At 47.2% G+C, this 16,713-nt stretch overlaps 5 protein-coding genes across 5 annotated transcripts; 3 read left to right on the top strand and 2 right to left on the bottom strand.

Annotated features, from left to right (window-relative positions):
* Window positions 1-1,869: 1,869 nt before the first annotated feature.
* PCOAH_00031010 (Cell differentiation protein rcd1) lies at window positions 1,870-3,963 on the top strand (the record flags this gene model as incomplete). The annotated part of the gene is made up of 1 exon (XM_020059901.1): window positions 1,870-3,963. One exon carries the CDS (start codon window positions 1,870-1,872, stop codon window positions 3,961-3,963), a length of 2,094 nt encoding a protein of 697 aa, XP_019915293.1.
* Window positions 3,964-4,655: 692 nt separating this feature from the next.
* PCOAH_00031000 (Uncharacterized protein) lies at window positions 4,656-6,188 on the bottom strand (the record flags this gene model as incomplete). The annotated part of the gene is made up of 1 exon (XM_020059900.1): window positions 4,656-6,188. One exon carries the CDS (start codon window positions 6,186-6,188, stop codon window positions 4,656-4,658), a length of 1,533 nt encoding a protein of 510 aa, XP_019915246.1.
* A 3,399-nt stretch (window positions 6,189-9,587) lies between these two features.
* On the top strand, window positions 9,588-13,043 carry PCOAH_00030990 (Uncharacterized protein; the record flags this gene model as incomplete). The annotated part of the gene is made up of 1 exon (XM_020059899.1): window positions 9,588-13,043. One exon carries the CDS (start codon window positions 9,588-9,590, stop codon window positions 13,041-13,043), a length of 3,456 nt encoding a protein of 1,151 aa, XP_019915494.1.
* An 848-nt stretch (window positions 13,044-13,891) lies between these two features.
* Window positions 13,892-14,570, top strand: PCOAH_00030980 (Uncharacterized protein; the record flags this gene model as incomplete). Its single annotated transcript, XM_020059898.1, has 3 exons — window positions 13,892-13,938; window positions 14,070-14,228; window positions 14,408-14,570. 3 exons carry the CDS (start codon window positions 13,892-13,894, stop codon window positions 14,568-14,570), a joined length of 369 nt encoding a protein of 122 aa, XP_019915394.1.
* A 124-nt stretch (window positions 14,571-14,694) lies between these two features.
* Window positions 14,695-15,885, bottom strand: PCOAH_00030970 (S48/45-like protein; the record flags this gene model as incomplete). Its single annotated transcript, XM_020059897.1, has 1 exon — window positions 14,695-15,885. One exon carries the CDS (start codon window positions 15,883-15,885, stop codon window positions 14,695-14,697), a length of 1,191 nt encoding a protein of 396 aa, XP_019915433.1.
* Between the last annotated feature and the right edge of the window lie 828 nt (window positions 15,886-16,713).

The following is a 16,713-nucleotide window of genomic DNA, read 5'->3' as shown; positions in this document are numbered from 1 at the left end:
AACAACAAGGCAGTACCGGTTTTTAGTAGTTGTCTCAAAGTAGCGGAAAAAAAAAAACAAAACAAAACAGCGAACTGAGTTGGCCCCACCTCATATGGTACATTTTGCCAAATGTGAACACAATTTAGTTTTACGTTTGTTGCTGCCCCCCTGTGGGAATTTTTTCCTGGAAATTTTTCGCTTCATAAAATGGGCGAACAGAAGAGTTGTTAGTGGCGATGTGCCGCTGGCCAGCTGCAGGTTTCGCGGAGAAGCAGCTATACGGATGTTTCGGTCACGGGCGTTTATGCTGCAGGTGTTTGACCCTCTCCAAGAGGTAAAGTGTTAACTTGCGGTTCCGCAAGGGGATGTTACATCCCGTTTGTTGATTGGCCGGTTATTTTATTTTATTTATTTATTTTTATATTATATTATTTTTTTTTTTTTGCTTCCTTCTGTTAATCCCTCGGTGGACAATAAAGGGCCAATCCCCCCATCGCGACGACCTTTGCCTTGTCCAGAATTCCGCAGAACCTGGAACAGCCCTCACACTGAAGGGAAAATACCCGTTTAAACATATTTTTACGCCCTTCTTTTAGAGAAAAAAAAAAAAAAAAGAAAAAGGACGACCACTTACTTGGCCTTCCCTCTGGGGATGACAAAATGGTAATGCATTTTTAACGCACCTCCTGCGTAACTGCATTTGCGTATGCAACATTTGACTCTGTCCACTTCGATTACCCCAACTGGCAACTTTGTGCTCTACAAAAAATGGGGGAAACGAAACAGGGGAAGAGAAAGGTTGGTCATCTTCTCCTCTTCTTTCATTAGCCACTTATTGTCGGAGAGGGCGGTACTCCCTAAGGGGAAATTCCTTCCACCACAAAAGGTCGGTTAGCTGTTGGTCTGGAAAACTAAGGCACGGTCCAGTCATGTCTCTGCACGTAGGGGGTCTTGAAAGTGGAGTAGATCGCCCACAATGGGGATCTCTACGCGGACATGGGTTCCTCGTATTGGTGACCCTCTTGCCGCCGCGATGGAGCAACTACTCTTCCCCCCTGGAGACAACAAAGCGGAAGGGAATGCCACTCCAGCGCCGCACCTCCCTTTCATGCATGCAACTAAGACTGAGGGCATTCCCAATTCGCATGTTCCCACCCATAATATCTGCACCATGCATGTAGAACGCTCCTCGCATGAAAGGTAGAAAATAAAAGGAAACGATAAAGCAGTAATCGGATGGGAAAACGTACAATCAACTGTGTACCGACGTGAAGTAACCCTGGGAAAGGTTCGCTACATTCTGCCCAACGGCGCGGCCACACCCGGAAGGGTTTATAACTTTATACACGTTTTGGAAAAAAGAAGAAAAAAAAATCTGCTTTTTCCAACAACATGAGGGAATGACCTCGATGAGTTTACTCCTACGAAACATTGCTATGCATTATATTATTTGTCCCCCTCCCCCCCAAGCTCGCTTCGCATTATTTGCGTAGGGCTTCCGTCATACAAATAAAAAAACTGCTTCCCTGCGCGACCCCGAGTCGGGCGTATTTTTCCACTTCCACAAGCCGACTTCCCATTTTTGTAGCGCCGGGGGCGAAGGTATCACTTATATAAACTGCCCGTTGAACCGCCACCGGCAGGTCAGTTTTTTTTTTTTTTTTTTTTTTTTTATTATTTCACTCTGCCCTCTCTGAGCGACGTTCTGTATGTTTGCGTGACGGTTCGTTGTTTTGCGCGACTTTCCGTTGGTTTACGTCGCCTTTAGTTAATTTGCTTCATTTCCCCCCCCTTTGTGTGGTACCTTTTTTTTTCTTTTTTTTTTCTTCTGTCCCGTATGGGCTTACTACCCCCTCACTTCGAAAAGCCATCTGCCCGTTTCGAACCATGGTAAGCAATGAAGCTTTTGCCAGTGGATACAAGGTGAATAACACGACCAACGTGAGCAACGCAAGCAATGTGGGTGCCGGTGTTGCGGGCAGCGTGAGCAGCGTCAACAGTGCCGGTGGGTTGGGTTCGCGGAGTGGGGGCTACCGACACAACACAAATGAGAGCAGCGCCAGTAGAGGTACTGCCGGGAGGAACGCCGCCACGAGGGGTAACCCCAATGAAGGTAAACCCAGTCAAGGTGATCCCACTCCAGGTAACACCAAAGAGGACGGTCCCAACATGGGAAGCGCCAACCTTAGTACTCCTACCCAAGGTGGACCACCACTGAACGGCGAAATAGCAGCTCCCCCGAACAGCGTGGAGCAGGGAATTGAACAAGGTAGTGGTGCCGCTGGAGGGGGATCGGCCTCCCCCCAACATGAGGGAACATCGTCCAGCCAGAGCGCCGTTCCTCCTACTTCAAACGCGCAAAACGTGAAAAACAGCAATACCACCAATGCTATCAGCAGCACAACTGGCGCTGTCGGTTCCACTGCTCAACAGAGCGAAAACGTTCCTAACGAAACCAACAACGGGAATGGCAACGCGAATGGCAACGCAAACACAGGCACCAGTAGTAGTCACGCTAATAATCCAACGAACCCACGGAATACACCTCCAGCGGATGACGAGGAAAAAAGGAAGATCTATCAACTCGTCTTCGACTTATGCTACTCAGATAAAAGGGAGAGTGCATTACTAGAATTGTCTAGAAAGCGGGAGACCTACCAAGATATTGCACCGGTTCTGTGGAATTCATTCGGCACAATAACAACGTTACTTCAAGAAATCGTTTCAATATACCCTCAGTTATCACCTCCTTTACTGACCACCTCATCTTCCAACCGCGTTTGTAACTCCTTGGCACTTCTCCAGTGTGTCGCATCCCACCCCGAGACCAAGCAGCATTTCCTTAATGCACATATTCCTTTATTCCTTTATCCGTTTCTAAACGCAGAGTCTAAAAATAGACCGTTTGAATATCTACGTCTAACTTCTCTAGGTGTGATAGGTGCATTAGTTAAGGTCGACAACCCCGACGTAATTAATTTTCTATTGCAGACGGAGATTATCCCACTTTGCTTACGTATTATGGAGACGGGAAGTGAACTGTCCAAAACGGTGGCTACCTTTATCGTCCAGAAAATACTAATTGATGAATTAGGACTGAACTATATATGTGCTACTCCGGTGAGATTCTATGCCGTGTCGACTGTCCTTGCGAACATGGTTAATGCACTTATAGAAAATCCCTCCTCCAGACTGTTGAAGCACATTGTAAGGTGTTACTTAAGGCTGTCTGAAAATCCGAAAGCCTTGAAGGCACTTAGGGAGTGCCTCCCCGATTCACTGAGGCATGTCCACAAGGCTTTTATTCCATGCCTCAAGGAGGACCCCTACACGAAGAAGTGGCTCCTGCAGCTGCTTTACAATATTAACAACGAGGACGGCCCGCACGGTCACGTCGGTAGTAACGTTGGTAGTAACGCTGGTAGTCATGTAGGTAGTCACGCTGGAGGTTATGCCGCCCCTACCCACTCAGGAGGACATAGCGGCGTCAGCGGGGGACACCCTACGGGGAGACAGGGTCTGCACGCTGCCGGTAGTTCCAAGAGCACCTATGCGGGGGTCACCATTCCGGCAAACATGAGTGAGGATTCCTCTGCGGGGCAGGTCAGCGGCGGACACGGCAGTGGTAGTCATGTTGGTGGGGCGAATCCCAATGTAGGCCTCATCCCCTCCTCCAGCAGCAACTCCGTTAAAGACAAGGTAAACGTGGGTAGTGCAAGCAACCCGAATGTTAGCAGTAAGTCTGACACGGTGAAGGCGATGGAAAACGCAAACGCTGCACCGAGTAGTGTTCCCCCGAGCAGCAATGCCACGAATAACGCGAATGGTGCAGACAGCGCAACGAACAACACCAACAACAGTGACGGGACAAACGGCCCTGGTACACAGGAGGGAAAAAACGATGAAAGTGCGAACAGCGCAGAAAAGACGGGAAGCAATGGAAACAGTACCAACAACAACGAAAACAACGCAGCCAATTGACCCAATCATTAAATGTTTATTGTTTCTTTTTCTGTGCCCACGGGAGGACCACACGAACGCGTTAACGCTATGTGTGTGTACCTTCACACATATCACACGAAATGTGTGCCTTTTATTTTATTATTTTTTTTATTTAGTTTTTTTGAATTTTTTCGTTTATTGTTCCCTCTGCGGAGTGCCATTTTGCCTTTTTTTATCATCAAAAAAGAAAAGGAAAACACGTTAATCTTAATATGTGTATGCTCTACGTGGAGACCATCTCCTCCGAAAGGTTATTCACTGAAGTATCCCCATTTTCTTGGTGAAAGAGAAGATCATTATGCCTTATTCCCCGTTGAGTGGATTTCCTTTGGGGAAAGGGGATAATTCTCGTCAGGATTGGTAGCGTCCCCTTTTTCGCCTGAACAACCTGACTTGTTCAGGTAAAAAAATGTCGAAAAAGAGTTTTTTTTTTTTTTTTTTTTCGCACACATAATTGACTTCATGCGGGGGCATTTTAACTGGCCAACACTACTTACGTGGGGAAAAACAACGTGAGTGATTCGACAAAGTGTAGACAACTTTATGGGGCAAATAGGCGAGCGTTGGGGGGTGAAGAAAAAAAAAAAGAAATGAGTGCACATATATACGTTCACACGTGGCTAACCATAACGCCAAGCATACCGCTGGCATCACCGCTACACGCTGCACCGCTACACCTTCACCGAGGTGAGGATCTCCTCTATGATCGGATCGATCTCCTTCTTGCCGAGCGCGGCGTCGCATAGGGCAAGCGCAGTCTCCATGTCGAGCACGCGGCAGGCGAACAAAATCAGGTGGAAGTCGGAGCACCTGTGCATCCCATTGGTGCCTCTTTCCAACTTGGGGCTGGAGAAGTACTCCTTCACGTCGTAGGCATTGGGTGAGCGTAACCGATTTTCCCTAGGAAAGTGGAAGTTTTTAAAAAGGGACCTAACGACCTTAGGGGCTGATTCATTAATACGAACAATGAACCAGTCTGCGTCAAATTTGTTGGTTTCTTTCCCTCCTTCTAGGATGAGAGGAAGAAGCTCATTAGGCATAGGATTCCTGAGTTGTATAACGGAAGGATCCGTTTGTATCGGATCGACCAGGTTGGATCGAATTAATGCCATCCCCATGTCGGACACCATGAAGGCATTTGTCACTGGTTCGTTACTTAACATAGGATCTGGCGAAATGGTGCAGGTGATAAAATTAGACACGCTATAATTTGTATAGTGTACATTTTTCTTCAAATTGGCTAGCTGCAATTTAGCTATCTGTACCACTTCCTCCGATGTGAGGTGTTCCTTCCTTGGCAGATGCGTAAAGATCCAACCAATTCTTTCCAGACCTAATCGGTTTGCAATAACATCAACAGAGTCTAGAAAATCGTCTGGTAGAAGCTTAACTTTGTCCACCTCATTTATCTGTGGAGGCTCATATATGCACTCACACACGGCTCTAATACCCATAGTGTAATGCGGGTCTTCCCTGTAGTAGCCATACATCCAGCCAACTCTGTGTTCGCACATACTTCCATTGGTGTACCAATACTGCACGAAGTTTTTCACCTCCTCTACGTTCATAAGTTCCAGGTGATCCACGTGCCGATACTCCTGATGCTTCAACGTTACACTTAATGGGATCTTAATGAACCGCCCCTTCGAGAGGAACACAGACTGGTAGGTCAGATTCAGTGGAAGATCCGTCGTGTTATATTCCCTCATTTTTAGGAAGTAATCGAATGACTTGAAGTTCGCCTGATTTTCGCTCTTCTCCTTATCGTTGTTGTTCTTTCCTTCGTTACTTTTTTCCTTCTGGGGGGTTAGACGGTTCTCCTGGGGGGGCTGACCAACTCCACCCGGGCTGCTACCCCCTTGGGTCTGTTCGAACCCCTTTTTCACCTTCCCATCCGGTGCATTAGATTCATTGTTGCTACGCCCCGCAGGCCCATCCAACCGCTTCCCACCACTTGCGGTCGGTTTTATCTCACTTTTCAATGTGAGGAGAGACCCATGAGTAATGTTACACTGTTCCAGCAACGCCCCATTGTCTGTCAGCGGGACGTTGGGTTTTTCCTGTAGAAAAAGAAGCTGCTTTTCCACTGGAACATGTAACAGCTCCTCAATTTTACTCTTCAGATCAGTCAGTCTTTTGTTCCTGTCAATTTCGATGCGGTACATGCCCACTTCGCACCTCAGGCGTACGATCATGGAGCTCATCCTTCGTCTGTGCACCGGTTAGGAATATTTCTCATGTAGTGCCTCACTTCTGCCCTCCCTCCTGCAGCGAAACGCTCATCAACGGGTGCTCACTGGGAGACCCTCTATACGCATACGAACTGGTACATACGTAACATACGTGACATACATACATGCATACATACGTGCATACATACATGCAAACCTTCATGCATCCCTTCTTGCCCATGTATCTGTACGTCCATGCCGTTATCGTCCTTTTTTTTTTTTTTTTTTTTTTTTTTTACTGCCTCTTTTTATTCTTCCGGTTGAACGTGTGAACCTTTGAAGCTGCTTCCCCGACTAAACATGTACTAACAGAAAAAAAAAAAAAAAAAAAAAAAAATCGGAGAAGCGTAATTTACAGGGATATGGCTCCCGGTGCCCATCCTTTCCCTGTACGCTCGCACAAAGATGGAAGATGGACGAGGCGATCACTTTTTTTTTTTTTTTTTTCCCCGTCCTTCCGTCGTTTCGTAAAGCAATTCAGCTCCTCGAGAGGAGTAATCGCCACACGCATCACATCGTTGTGATTTTTTTTTTCTCCAACCCGCTGCAAACGAACGAATGAAATACGAACACCAAATGGTGATACTGTGGTATTGCCTTCTCCCCACACACGTGGACGTTACCCCATTTCGCACAACTCATGTTAAGAATGGGAAAGAGTCCCAAAGAACGACGCTGATATGATCTGCGTGCTTAGCTCATAGACCACAAATGGCGATAAGAAGGGGAGGAGGTGAGTCGATCGATCCCGCCATACCCTTTCGCAGACGTATATATAAACCAAACGGACAACCCGATTTGGCACCGATCATTGTTGGTGGCGAATAAGTGAATAAGAACAAAATGTTGTTTCTGTGAGGAGTGTTCGTTTTCCTTTGCCTTGCCATTTTTTTGCTACAGTCGGGTTTGTTCATCGTGGGGACTGCTTTGTTTCGTTTTACCAGGAGGGGGGGTAAAATCCGTGTTAGCCGATTTGGCACACGTTACGACACATATTTAACCGTGTTTAGGGGGGGTTTCCCCGTTTGTTTACAGTACAGGGTTGGATGCTCCCTGTGCAGCATCGGAGGGGAAACAACTGGAGAAGCGGCTTAAGTTCGAACGTATCTAAGGGGGTTACCTCTTATGCGTATGCTCATTAGGGTAGTTGCTAAACGAGGAGTAAAACACCCCTCCCCGAGGGACGCTTCCTTCCTGTGCAGCACCGTCGCTGTTGGATAGATGAAAGAAAAAAACAGAACCATCTACCACCCCTATTTGCTAACCTGTCACATATATGTTTATACCTTCCCAGCGTGGTCACTCGAAAGATAGACATGGAATGGGTGGAAAAATCATGGTTTAAAAAAAGGAAAAAAAAAAAAAACATGTCTGCCGAGTTTAGGCGTTCCTTGTACTTATAATAAACCTCCACAGGGGAACGATTTTTCTACAACAGAATGGTGCGCGTGAAGGTTTTGTTTGTCCACACGGGAAGCTCGCCCCCTTAGGTAGCGTCTTTGCAGCTATCTTTTCTGTTAACAAATTTGTGTAGCTTTTTTTTTTTTCCTATTTGTACAATTTGTTCGCATTGGCACAGGCAAGGCGGTTCGTTCAGGTTTGCAATCGACGCAGGGGTGTGCGTAGTGGGGGTCCAAGTTAACTGACATTCCTCGATGACAATCCTCCATGACACTTCACGTGGAAGTCCACGTTGCCAGCTGGCGTAACTCCTCACCGGTGGGCACATGCATACGTGCTTTGCGCTCACCTTCGTGTAGATTGCCGTCTTACCCCCTACTGATCCCCACGGGGTTTATCGAGGAAGCTCCATCATTTCGCCTCTACATGCCTGAGTGCAGATACAGGAAAGAACCTTCGTGCCCCTCATTGTGCCGTCACTCCGCAGCCTAAACAGCAGACCCCCACCAACTTCGGGAGGGAAAATAAAAACCAGTCGGCGGGACAGTATACACCTTCCCCCTTGGCAAAATGTGCACTTGGGGAAAATCCGCAAGCTTTTAAAAAAAAAAAAAAAAAAAAAAAAAGAATCTTCCTTTATCTTGTGCAACTTTCACCCTTTTTAATTGTAGCATATGTTAGCGAAGGGATAAGCAGCCCATCGGTCACTAATGGCACGCGCGCCAAGCTGCGCAATCCGCTTGCCTGTAATTTTTCTGTTCCCGGGTTTGTTAACGCGCGAGCAAGTTTTTTTTTTTTTTTTTTTTTTTTTTTTTCACTCTGCCGTTATGAATACCTACGTGCATATGCATGTATATACAAACCTCCGTTCATTAGTATGTGCGTAACTACATGAATTTATTTGTTAAGCATTTCCCGAGTGAACTGCTCGAGCGCCATGTATTCGTTCCCGCCTTTTACAGCTCTACTGACTGTTCTTTTTTTTGTTCACATAAAAATCTGCGCTTTAATTGCGCTGTAATGGCTCTGCGATCGTACTGTGGCCGCGCATCTACTGTACCTGTATGCATGTATTCATGTATTCATGTATGCGTGTATGCATGTAGGTAGGTAGGGATGAGTACCTGCATGACGCCGTGAGTCACTCGTACGTTTAGCTACATTACGCCTGAGCAGCAGGCCGCCGAACATAGTAACAATCCATTAACGCGGCTGCCCCGTTTCTTTTTTTTAAGTTGGGGAACCTATACCCGTTAGTCCAAATTGGAATTCGCATCAGAGGAAGGCGATTCGGGTGGAGCCTGCGCGTAGGCATGTGCTCCGTAACCACACCGGTGCGTAAACATTCAGACGTTATACCCACTGGCGTGTCCCTCCTTGGGGAGAAGCATCCTGAAGAACGGAGGGTGCCTGTTCCAGACCAACGCGGAATAGGTTGCCCATTTTATGAGAAGGGAAGCCCCCCCCACGTAGCCCTATCAGGAAAAACAAAGCAATGCACAGAAGAGCAGCTCCTACACTGAGACGAGTTCACAAGTTTGTTCCTTTTCATTTTTAACGTTCCTTCGTGGCATCCACAAGGTAGTGTATCTCCCCTCTGATGAACACATATGCAGAACACGCACAGTTTGCACAGTGTGCGAAGTTATCTCAGTGTAGGAGATGCCCTTTTAATTGCCCCTTTGAATCTATACGCATGGGTCCGACTTGGCTTGTGTCCAGCATAGAATACGCACCGTGTCATCAACTTCCCACCTTTTAAGCAGCTTTAACCGCATTCACGTGGTGGTAGTTGCAAAGGCGCCAACTCGAGTGGATAGGCCCTCTTTTCGATTTGCCTTCTTCCCCTATTGTTTCTGCACGCGTCGTAGGGGCGTATACTACCACCGATCATTACATCCCTGAACCGTAACAACTTCACAACGCTACAACTTAACGACGGTACAACTTCACGACGCTGCCACGCCCCTCATGATAAGGAAACGAGACAAGGAAAAGCCCACCTTCGAATGCATCGAAATGGATGACATAAAAAGGCTGCACGAAACAGCAGAGAAGGAAAATTCCGATGAGGACAAAATAAGTCTTGATGACCTGAGTGTGTGTTCCCCAAGTAAGTTACACAAACAGTCTGACCTGACGGAGGACGAGGAGGAAGAACAGGAAAAGCTGATCCACTCGAAACTCTACGAAAGTATGAACCAGACAAACAGTAACGTCCAGAAGAAGGACACACACTGGTTCGATGGCGTCGATGACAGTGACGACGGGGATGATCCCGACAGTGATGAAAAGGGAAACTCTCCCCCATTTGTGAATAAATTTCCTAACTTGCTCCTAATTGGAGGTGACCAACAGGGAGGACCAGACGACATCCACGATGGTGGCAACCACAACGGTAACTACAATAACAATCCGCCAGGAAATCTACCTGGTAACTCCACTCACATGGAGGAGCAACCACCACCGGAAAAGTACATGAACTGTTCAGGCGAAAGTGAAAGAATTGAAAAGCCATCCGATGATACATACACAGGTGGGAGGAATACCCTTTGCAGTGAAATGGGGAAGGATAACCTCCCCGAAATGAAAGAAGGGGGATACACACAGATGAATCAACATGCAGGAAAGAACGAACTGGAAAAATGGAGGAAATATGTGTCCTCTGATGAGGAAGGAGAGAAGGCACAAACTGGTAAAACCACCGTCAATGCGGCAAACCAACGTTTAGAAGTAGCCGAGGGGGAAGACATAAAGGAGAGGGTATCCAACCAGAGTGACCACAGTGATGTAAGCGAAAGCCATATCGGCGTCCGCCCTTCTGCGATTCCACCTACTCCGCTGAACCCTGAAGTGACACACAGGATAGACCCCAAACGTAACGATCAATGTGATTATGCCAAATGGGGAAAACAAGCGAATCGCTCACTGGGGGGAAGCCGCTCTGGGAAAACACGCAAACAGTACAATGAACGGGTAGATGAACGGGGTAAGATTTGTGCTATACCGTTGCTTCACTCAAGCAGGCAAAACAGTGATGATGAGGACAGCTCTCCTTTATTTCAGTTAGGCCCAGATAGATGGGCGACCTCACGGGTCAGCACTTCCGATAGGCACAAGGGAAGGAACTCCCAAGAGGAGGGTACTAACAAAATGACACGGATTATTAGCCGCATAGAGGAGTCTGTCGAGGAGAAAAAGACCCAAAAAGGGGGAAAGCATAACAGAGGGGGAGGCATCCAAGGTGGAAACGAAGGAAGTGACAGTGATCATTGTGATGATGACGGCCACGACGCCTGGCGGGCAGAACAGGTCGACACTGTTACCCCAGTGAGCCACAACAACAGTAACCCCGCTCTCCCACCCATTCAAGTGACCTTTACGGATACGCAAAAAGTTAATAGAACGACCACCCCGAAGTACACGCTTAGGAAGTACGACTCCGGCAGTTATTCAAACCAAGTGGGATCTCCACCCAACGACATGGGGGTTCCACTCAGTAAAAAGTCCTTCAGTAGCAGCCACGTTTATTGCCAAAATGGGAAGGAGGACGAAGATCAGTGTGTCGAAATGTATGATCGTTTGGAGAGACCGAGGGAGCTACATCTAAGGGGGAGTGCACCCGAGGGAAAGCATGCAGAAAGGCACGACCCCCACAGTGACGAGACGCACCGACATGCATATCGAATCGGTGTGAACAGTGTGAACGCAGCGGAAAACGTCCAGCATGGCGGTATGAGTGATGATCTGCCCAGCCGCCCTAAAGCGAACTCCACTGCACCCGTAAACGATACACCCGCGCAGCAGTACGAACCGAGTTCCCCCACGAACGTCAGTAGGGTGTCACCAAGTAGTATCCACAAGGAGATGGAGGAGGAACAGAGACCCTTCATGGATGACACGCACTTTCAAGTGAACCCCATTAAGCTCAACGACGCAAAAATGGAGAAATGCTTCCATGCGATTAAGGACTTATGTAACGAACCGGATGGGAAGAGGAAGAACAGTCCCAATGACCGCAGGAATGTATCCCTATGTAGTGAATATCTGGATCGGCCGTTCGGGACGAGAAACTGTGAAGAGGGACGAAGGTGGAGTGAATCACCTGACCGAAGGGATCACCAAAAATGGAGACACATCGATGGGGAGGACCCACCTATACAGAATGTGTGCAAATCGAGTGACGTGAATTTGTATGAGAATAATTTTCAGTGTCTGTCACAGGTAGCGGTGGAGGAACAGCTCCCTCCAGATATTTACCAATTTATTTACAAGGAGAATGAGCTCTGGGACAAGACAAGGGGGCGAAGTAACCTCCCAAGAAGGGAAGAGAGTGACAAGACAATGGAACGAAGTGGTGAAGCAGTTGACCGCCAACCCGAGGGGAAGGGGGATCCCTCCTCCGTTCGGACTGCTGCTGGCGTTGCCGTTCCCGTTGGTGTTACCGCTGGTGCTACCGCTGGTGCTACCACTGGCGGTGAAGAGGCCCCTGCCGGAACGGGCGGAAAAGTGAAGAGGCGAATTATCGACTGCAAGAATGACCGCCTGAAATGGGGAACGACCCAAGTGATAATTGACATAGACGACACGATCCGGTCGAGCGGCGGTTACAAGTTTTTCAACTACGCTTTGGGAGGAGTGGACGCTCAGTACCAGAGAGGAGAAACATACCCAGGGTCCTTCCAGTTCATTTTCGAGCTAGCCATGAATAAACTACCAGCAGAAGCAAAGCCCTTGTTGTTATCCGTCCTTACAGCGAGAATCCCACAAGTTCCCATCACAGAGGATTCTTTTTTAAACAAAAAATTTAACGAAGTGGCAGAGAGGAGAGGAATAAAAAGCTGGGGTATCGACTGTGACAACAAAATTCTCTACTCGACGTTGAAGGAGTGGGTATGGAATGAAACGAGAGGGGAAAAAAAATTTGTAAACTTTAAGCACCTCCATAAGTACGTGCTTCAGCAGAACTCACTCGTGAGGTACATATGGATTGGAGACACTGGGGATATGGATAAACAAGCTGGAGAAATGATGATTCGTACTTACCCACAAAGGATGAAAGCTGTTTTTTTGCACCACGTAAAAGGGAAGGATGACAATACATTGCTCCCAAGTGACTACTTCATTAAGTCTGTGCCTATATTTTTCTTTCGTACATACATCGGTGCTGCTACCAAAGCACATGCTTACAATCTGATCGATAAGAAGGGACTCACGAGGGTACTCGTGCAGGCTGTGCTTGACTTGGAAAAGAGCAAAGCCCCTGCAAGCTCCTCTAAATGGGAAGATCTTATTAAGGACATTATATTGAGTGACGCCATGGACGAACTGGACAAGTACAACGCCGAGACGGTTAATCGGACAAAAAAAATAATCGCACAGCGCATGCGCGAGATTTCCGAGAGGAAGCTGCACTTTATCAGCTAGTAGAGGGAGAGCAGTCATCCTATGCATGGCTTTTTCGTCCCACAGGCTGTGCAACCGTGGGTGCTGTTACATTCGTTGTGTTTACCCACCGTCGACCTTTTCACCTCCTTCTGATGTAACAACTTTCAATTCTAAACGTTTTAACTTAAGACATGATTGTTTGCATCCATGCGGTGTTATCTTTTTTTTTTTTTTTTTTTTTTTTTTTTTGGCGTGTTCCCCGAAACTTGGCTAGCTGAAAGGCATAGCAAGTGATTTCGCTCCGGGCCAATCCAATGGCCTTCTGGTTAACCACACAACATCGAACCGCAAAAATGTAAAGGAGTGAACGCCCAGGGCATACCTACCCAAGCAGCCCTTTCATGTGGCTATGACGTCAGCGCCGTTGCGGGGGGACGGGAATATAATGCGTTGTTCACGTGGCTCGAACGGACCGCTCACAGTTTTCCAGTCTGCTTTTTTGCAATTTCACCTTGCTTGTTCAGGCAAATTTAAAAAAAAAAAAAAAAAAAAAAAAAAATACACAAACATACATACATTTACACGTACATTTATATACCCATACAAATATCATGTGAATGTACGCATCAGCATGTATAACCCCCCTTTTTAATCACCTGTGCGGGAAGCTAATTTGGGCGATTCTTAATGCGCCGCTCCGCAGATTTGTTGTCAGCCGCACATGTGGTCCATTCAGGTTCGGGGGGAAACGCAGCGGGGGACGAGGCAACACTGCCACATTTTTTCTTTCACTAGAAGTAGAGCTACTCAGCCGATGCGACCGTCGGGCGTTTTCACTATAGGAATCGTTGCCCTATTGAGCGATTGCCCCACCGAGTGACGTACCCATGGAACTCGCCTCCAAGTCGAACCAAGTGTACCTGCTGGTGAAGATGTTAGTCACCCAGATCAGCGCAGCGTCGTCCCGGGAGGGAGATAACACCAAAGGGAGATGTGTTTTCCCACCACGTTTTCTGTTCTGCTTATTAGTCCTCCCTCCTGATTCGCCCCTTCCCCCCCTTGCAGCGTCAACCTGGAGAATGTCAACGCCGTCAGTCATGTAAAGAAGGCACTGAAGCTTATCATATTCGACCTCTTCGGGCTGGTCATGCTACTGAAGGTCGATTTTAAAATGCTGAAGATCGCGCAGAGCAACCGCTTCTTCGTTCTGCGCACCGGTTTGAGGTAGGCAGGAGGGGAGTGTCTTTCATGGTGCATTCCGGAGAGACCTTCCATGGAGGTTTTTCCAACCATGGCGACTCATGCAAAGATAGACCCCCGTCAAGAGGGGACCCCCCCTATGTCCGTTCCCACATTTGTTGCAACGCGTTTTGTTTTCCCATTTTTTTGTACCCCCCCTGTAGGATGGTGAACCTCCTCCTGTACGCCATGCAGCCCAGCCAGACGATGCGTCACCAGTTTTCCCTAAAGGTGCTAAAAATTTCGACCTTCCTGCCCAATTTGACATGCACCACGGGGGTGGAGATGTGTCATAAAAGCGATAACAAAGCGGTGACAAAGCATTGAACGGGTGCCCCCAAAATGTTGTGGAGTCGATCAAAGTGGTACACACGGGGTGAACAAGGCAGGGAAAAAAAAAAAAATATATATATATATACTAGCAAAGGTGTTCACGTAAATAGTGCCACTACTAACCCAGCAGAAGCAGTGACAGTGCACAGAGCAGCATGTGAGCGAAAAAGGAAGAGGACGCTGCACCGCGCACCTCCGTCTGACTAACGTTGGTGGAACTGAACTTATGCCTGGAGTACTCCACCTGGCCATTATTATGGTTCACCCACCTCTCGTAATTAAACTGAGCGGACTTATCCTGATTAGAATGGACGGGATTCCACTGATTAGACTGGACGGGGTTCCCCTGATTAGACTGGACGGGATTCCCCTGATTGGATTGGGCAGACTTCCCCTGATTAGGTTCAACGAATTTGTCGTAACTTTCGTTTATATATACATTCATCATGAGTATGTCTGAGCCATTATTTTCCTTACATGTGCAGGTAAAAATGATTTCATCATTTGTAACGGGTATTTTAGCAAATCTGGTTATTTCATCTCCTACGCTATCCAACTTTTTTCCAAAAAGCGTCTCAATACCAACTACCTTGTATTTGTCTTGCTCAAACTTACGACTTATATTGAATCTTTCCTCCAGTAGGTTTTTATTGTTTTGTACGTCGTCCTTTTTTACATAAACTTGGTTGAAGCATCCATCCGGTTGGACCGTGTAGTTAACAGGACACAACAGAGTGATGGTATCTCCACCGCGGGGGTAGCTATCACACGCCTTAGCTATTTTCCGATTCATTTTGTTAAAGGTGGTAATAGCAGTATTTTCTCTATACTCATCGTTGAAGTCACATCCAGGGGTCTTCCTAACAATACCCTTCGATATATGTACCTTCAGCGTCTTCTTCTGTACCCTACCCCCATCATCCATATAGCAGTAGCATTCGAAATGTCGATTCATGAGAACAACAGGGGGCACAGTGAACTCCGCCGTATATACGTTGTTCACATATTTGCTCACGATGTTGTAGGCTCCTCTCACGTAGTCCCTCAATTGGAAGACGCTTCTATTAATTATGACGTGCTCGAAACAGAAGAGTTTTCTGTCAAAGAAATCTCTCTCACGTGCACAGATGTGTCTCATGTCTTTGTTAAAACTGTATGGACACGTGTATACCACTGTGTCTCCTGGGACTACATTCAGGAGGAACGTAGATTTCCCTGAACTGGAGAGGTCCACGTGGTGCTTGCACAGGCTCACTTGCAGCCAGGTCAGCAGCGCTGTGGCGAGCACCATGGCCCGTGCAATTCCCATCGTGTAATTCATTTGGGGGGAGGTTAATATGAATGTGAATGTGAATATGAATGTCAATGTGGATGTCAATGTGGATGTGCCTCTATGGGGGAGATTCTTCCAGGTTCACGTAGCCTGCAAAGGGGAAAGCAAATCAATGAAGAACACTTCACGGGGGAGGAACGGAGCGCATAGACACGCCTTCTGTGATGGAACTTACGCTGCGGTTTGCAGATTCAGGGGGGTCAGGACAAAGTCAAAAGGGGGAATAACCTCCTGAGTAAGTGTAACAACTCCGCAACGATGCAAACGTCAACGGAGCCAAATAAGTCGAACAAGTCTGAAATTGCAAGGACGTTATAGAAGTCAAGCTGTTCCAGACAGATGAGCATGTTATCGCAAAGTTGTTTAATGGTCTATGGAGGGACGCAGAAACTTTTGCGTTCAGGGGATTTTCCCTGGGATGGGGACGGATTGGTTCAAAATGGGCATTCGTCCAAATGGTGTGTCTTAAAAGGGAATCTCCTTTTTTTTTTTTTTTTTTTGTTCCAACGTTTGATGGTCAATTCGGTTTTTTCGTCTTCTCCTCACTGCTTTCGTTACGTTACGTTACGTTTTGTTGCGTTTTTTTTCTTTTCTTTTTTTTTTTTTTTTTTCCCGCGCTGTTCACTCGCAGATTCGTGGGTTGCCGCCAAAAGGGTCAGTTTTGGACGCACACTGAACATGCATGCATCAGTTTGGACGCCACTTCCAAGGGTTAATCTGTCAGGAGGGGGGGGGACAGACACATGTATATACACACATGTGCTTCACGCATGATGATACACCAATACAAATTACATGCAGCAT

Source organism: Plasmodium coatneyi, chromosome 10 (genome assembly GCF_001680005.1).
Source record: "Plasmodium coatneyi strain Hackeri chromosome 10, complete sequence".
Lineage (NCBI taxonomy): Eukaryota > Apicomplexa > Aconoidasida > Haemosporida > Plasmodiidae > Plasmodium > Plasmodium coatneyi.
This window is presented reverse-complemented; position numbering and strand designations above follow the sequence as displayed.